The sequence below is a fragment of the Cylas formicarius genome, unplaced genomic scaffold (genome assembly GCF_029955315.1).
Source record: "Cylas formicarius isolate icCylForm1 unplaced genomic scaffold, icCylForm1.1 PGA_scaffold_12__32_contigs__length_19106922, whole genome shotgun sequence".
Taxonomy (NCBI): Eukaryota; Metazoa; Arthropoda; class Insecta; order Coleoptera; family Brentidae; genus Cylas; species Cylas formicarius.
The window spans coordinates 19,021,028-19,027,027 of record NW_026844225.1 but is presented as its reverse complement, the minus strand read 5'-3'; the positions used below and the strand labels follow the sequence as shown (position 1 = coordinate 19,027,027).

Here is a 6,000-nt window from a genome sequence, read left to right as displayed (position 1 = left end):
TGAGAATATATATATATATATATATATATATATATATATATATATATATATATATATATATATATATATATATACGGCGAATAATAAATATTATGTTGCTTTCCTCCCATTTTTAGATATAAAACCATTTTTACGAGTTCTGAATCAATAAAGCGACAACGACATCGTTATACAGGGGGTTATATAATGTTGTAGAGAAACTTTAACACTTCCATATTTTGGAGTTTACTTTAAATTTGTCGAAAAGGCTTGGAAATATCGAGATGAATTTTGAGATGAAATTTTCATAAACTAAAGTCGACATTTAGTTATACAAAAATATTTTCTAATGTTTAATACGAGGTCTGGTGTAACGATTTAATATGTCGATTTTCCGAGGAATGCTTGTTATTGTACCGACTATTAAAATAAATAGGATGAAAAAGTCCAATTCACACTTTCTAAGCAGAATTAGTTTGGCTTTCCGAAAGTGAAACAAAGTTTGTACAAAAAGCAGTGGTGTACAGTTTTTCGCTAAATGTTTCGTAAATGTTTTAGAACACGATTTTGTACATGTAAACGTGACCTTCGGTGAAATATTGACTTCTACCAAAATGCATCTCAACAACTCCACGCGTTTTCAGTACATTTTAAATATAACACTAGAAAAGACGGGAAAGTTTAAACACCCTGCATCATGAAACTAAATTATTTCCAGACTCGAGGTTATATGAATTTTTTTTCAAATTTTTAGATAAGGAATCTACCTTTAAATTTTCTTCATCAAATAATAAGAATAAAAATGTTGAAACCTTTTTGAATTATATTCAATTGTTGAACTGTAACTTTTCGGTAGTAACCAACCTAACTATAGGCGTCCTAGAAAATCGACTCCCGTTACTGAAGTTTATAAATAACAGAAATGCTTAGACCAGTTTGAAGGAAAAGAAGTGAAATTTAAATGAAAGGAGTAAGTGTATCGTATTAGGTGGCATAGATTACACTGCATATAATGTTACATAAAATATTACGACATTGATGTCACTGGAACTTGCAAGATCTCGGTTTAGAGGATTAAATTACGTTTTGCTTTGGAGAAATGTTATGTTTGTATCATTTCACTGCCTTAACGACTGAATCTTCTTAATTTCAAGGCTACTCGATTTATTAATTAATTTGACCTACAAAAATCTGCGAAAGGTAAAATACGATTTTCAAAAAACTTTTTCGTACTTTTCCATTAGTATACATTTAATATAATTTTTGAGCAAAAAATGAAGATTTCGTATAATAAAATAATATATGCGCCGGGTTGCGACGTTTATTTAATTTTCTAATTAAGTCAATACTTAGACCATTTCTTATTTCAAAAATGTCATATGGGCTGTCTCACAAAGCGACATTGATTTTTCCACTGATTTTCAAAGCGTTAAAAACGATAGCATTGATCACAACGCAATTCTGTTGAATTTTATTGCCAATCATTAGGCAACTTACAAAACATCGTGACGCATTCGCGGCCATCGATCTTAACTAACGTAAATGTTGAAATCGGTGTTTGTTTATTATATAGTCAGCGGCAGATCGACTAAACTCTAGAATTTAATAAAAAGGCATCAAAAATAGCTTAAAATGAGAAAAATATTTAAAACATTGAAATTTTGTTGTTCATATAATGTAGATCATAATAATAAGAAAGGAAAGCTATTCTCCATTTTTCGTTGATCTGATGTTGTCTTCGCAGAATCTGTTACAACATGTTCTACGGGATCTAGGTGGGAAATTGAATTTTCTGGATTCTAGATAATAATGTCATACCATATATTATTAGAATTTATTGACGAATATTATATTTATGATGATCGTAATAAATTAAATACTTTTTAGCAAGTATTATTATAGTTAGTGATTAGCAGCATTTACGGTGCATCCACCGTGATGTCATTAATTGTTTTAATCAAAAATTTATTTCATTATTTAATGACAAAAACAAATTTTTCATAATAAACAGATCGTAATAAGCAAATATACAAAAAATAAATATATTATACTACACAATATACTCTACAAACAATTAAAAGTTAACTACATATTATAAATATTACTTATCTAAATTTTAACTAAACTACTTATGAAAGAAACAACAAATACTTGAAAAATATTCAAAAATGCATGATGGAAACATTAAAACTCGGACGAATTGAAAATGTCTTCCAAAACATCTACCATACCAAAAGTATCCGAATATTGCGCTGTTAGGGAAAAAATAATAAAGAAATTAACATAATGATTCACGAACAAATATGTGAACTACCTTCTATCGGGGTAAATGCTCCGTCTGTAGTCTCACTACCTATGCTCAAATATCCGCTTTCAAAACTCGTTTGCGGGACCATATCTAGCTGGGACACTGCCGCTGATTCTGGATGTGACAAGCTTGCTGATTGTGTAGCTGGGATTTCCAAATTAATAGAGGGCTGTGTGATTGGATTCGTCTTGAACTTATCTGTACATAGCGAAAAAGCACTATTAAATTAAACAGGTAGTGAGACACATTAATTTTCTTAATGATAAAAACGTCGAAAACCATTAAGAAAATATTCCAAGAGTACTACTTACTTGAGGAGGAAGAACCCCTTCGCTGTTTAACGTTCGATTTCAATATCACATTTACTATGTCCTGGCGATTTTGCAAGTTGGCTATTACCAATGCTAGCAACACCTTATGCTACAGTTTTAAATACCGCTTTAATATAATTGAAATAATAAAACTTAATTTATAATAAAATCAATAATATTCACAGTAGGTTAAGATAAGCTTTTGAATAAATTAATAATATTACAAAAAACAAATAACCCTTTATAGTCTCTCAATGCCTGGTTACATCCGTAATGTCAGATTAAGATGTCAATGTTATATTTTTGATAGTAGTTCATAATAATATTTTTTTTAGTAAATATATTTTCTTTTGAATTAGCTAATCCTTTCAACTTTCAGCTTTCTACGAATACAAACATGACCGTAATAAATATTTTTATGGACAAAGAATAACGGAAATGATTTGATGAAATTTCTGGAAGCCCACTAAAGAGTCATAGTGAATTACCTTGTATAATCCCGGACTAATGCAGAAACATATTACAAATAAACATGTGAAAATGAATTTACATTGCAATACATTTCCATTTTTAGAGTTGACGTACTTGTTAAACGTTGACATTTTCGGTTGCTGTCATTGATGCAACATTTTCATATTATGCTCCCCAAGAAAATATATGCACTTTTTTACCATTCTATTATGGTCAAACACTTTGCCTACCTTAAAATTCGCAGGCAAAAGCATTTCCTGTGCTTCTATTTGTAATTGCCTATATGACATTTTCGCAAACGGATTTGTTGATTTCTTTTTGTTGATCACTTTATTTTTGTTGTACTTAAAACCAGTATAACGCATTTTGACAATTAGATGAATAATGAAATATCAACTACACAGCTGACAAACGAATCTGTCATACGTTCAGTTACGTATTCAAAGGTAATGCGATATTTGATAAGAAATGTTATTTGTAATACTGCCTGATTTTTTGGAGTAATTTTCGCGGGATGCCTCTCCGGGTAGTCTAATAGATTATTCTATTTCGAAATTTGGATTTATATTTCTTTAAAATTCTTTTCAAAAACTGAAATTTTGGAGGCTTGTCACTATGTGAACAATTTTCTTACACGTATATTTCACTCAAACGTAACTAGGGTGCATAGTAACACATATTTCAATATTAATCTATAGAAGGCTGTTCTGCTATTCTCCTTAAAACTAAATCGCAAATCCTAAATTTCAAATTATATTAAATTTCAGTAAAGAACTGGCAATGTTATAAAGTATTATTTCAGAAAACTAAAAACGTGTGCTAAAATTTGAACTTACCTACTTTAATATTAGACAATCTAATTATTTAAAACATTTATTTATTGTTTTAGATGTTTCCTTGTTTCGTGAATTTTTGAAATACATGAAATGTACAGTCAGTTTAATCCAATTTGACACGACACATTGCTTTAGCAACATAAATCTAAGCGAGTCCAAACAATTGACATGACATTTAATTACTAATGAGAGATCTACGTTACAAAATTGTTATTATTTGACTTATTTGTATTTGATATTTTGATTCCTTCTTTTTCTCTTCTTTTCATTGATTCATTGTATGTTTTTGTTATTTTTCGTTTATTCTCGAGTTATATTTTATTAAAATATATAATTGCATTTTATTTCTTCTAACTGGTTTAAACTTTGCAATTTGCTATTTTCTGATAAAGACATTATTATTACTATTATTAACAGTTTTTCATCACATTTCATGGTGAGTTATATTTTGGCTGTTGGACTATATGATCATATTAATTTGTATTTATGTTTTTTTAATATTCGTCCCGAGTTTATTAAAAAAAATTCTAAGAGTCGCAGTAGGTTAATAAATAGATTAACTAAAAAGTTTTCTTATTATTTAAAGAAAAATGAATTCTTACCTTAAAATAGCGAAATAATGGCAAATTTCATTAATTAAAAGCTGTTTTCTGACCAGATTTGCTCTAGCATGGTAATCCATTACATGAAAGTGCTCTGTCCGTCACAAATATCGGCCCCCTTCTCATCCAAACAAAATATTTTCATCAATCAATCATACAAAACAAATTACCGTTGGTCCCCACGTCCTTTTGATTGCCAAAAACTTCTCATTGGCTTTTTGGGGTTCATTTAATGCCCATTGAGAACAACCGTATAGGACGCATTATCGATGAATCCAAAAAAGTTCGTTATCCCTCAACGCTGACTTTTATTTTTATCGAGATTTTTCGAATTCGGTTTAACATAAATCGATATTTTGCAATTATTTTCAGCTGAAGTTGCCGATTAAGCCGTTAAAAGCTTTCAGGAGTTAATTACAAATTGGATCGTGACGGAACAAAGTTTTTCAGAATTATAAAGTTTCTCTAAGAAAAAGGGAACTAATATTTAATTTTGTTACTGTATTGTTAAACTGGGGAGAATAAGTTTCGTGCCAAAACGCGAATTCCAAATAATTTAAAAATTCATGTCGGTACATTAAGAAAAATCTTTTTAGCAATTATGAAATTTATGTAGTTTTTTGTTAGTATGATGGGGTATGAGCTAAATGGAGGTGGATACAAAAAACTGGGAGGCGTGTCTCTTTTTTTTTAATTAAACCTCGTATTGGGTGCCGGGAACCTGGATCTGGATTATATTAATTATATTGATGTGGGCTAATGCGACAGCAGAAATTTTTATTGTTCTGGGATAACCTTAAATTTTTATTCAGGTAAAGAAATGCAAATAGAAATCGCATTACACAGCCCCAACTGACAAAAAACTGACAAATACAGAAACACAAGCAAAAATATTGAAAATTGGTCCACCTGATGTAGAAATTTTAGAAATTAATAGGTATATAAAAAAATAATATTTGAATAGAAGGAAAGGAGGTCAATTGTAAAGGATATGTTTTAAATTAGGTTCCAAGGTTTCTGGATAGACCTGACACCCTAAGTTTATATATTTCGAATTTTTTGGCCATTAAAAATATTTTCCAAAAAAATTCTTGAGTAAGTAAATCTTCAAAACATTTGTTCCTAAATGTACTACTACAACAAAAAAATACAGCAAGGAAAGTTGACTTACTTTATCTTCCAAATTGTTTGATAAATAAATTAATCTCTACTGTAATTTTTACTGAGGCTATTGTTTTTAATTTATCACACTTTTATAAATTACATTTTTTGAACATAATATTCGGTAATAACATTTTGTGTGAAAAACCAAAAATTAATATTACTTGTGTTACTTTTACAAGAAATGAAACCGTAGCACCAGGCATTATTCTCGCTCATGGTAAAATTTTTTCACCCAAAAGTACTTCAAAGTCTTGATGCCTTGGATATGTTATTTAAAATAGACTTTGATCTTGGTATAACTTATAATGAGACGCTTTCCGTTCCTTTTT

At 29.4% G+C, this 6,000-nt stretch overlaps 1 protein-coding gene across 1 annotated transcript; it reads right to left on the bottom strand.

Moving 5' to 3' along the window:
• Positions 1-2,163: 2,163 nt before the first annotated feature.
• LOC132708537 (uncharacterized) lies at positions 2,164-3,434 on the bottom strand. Its single transcript, XM_060680885.1, has 4 exons — positions 3,300-3,434; positions 2,599-2,707; positions 2,294-2,485; positions 2,164-2,231 (listed from the first exon to the last, which is right to left on the bottom strand). Exons 1-4 carry the CDS (start codon positions 3,432-3,434, stop codon positions 2,164-2,166), a joined length of 504 nt encoding a protein of 167 aa, XP_060536868.1.
• Between the last annotated feature and the right edge of the window lie 2,566 nt (positions 3,435-6,000).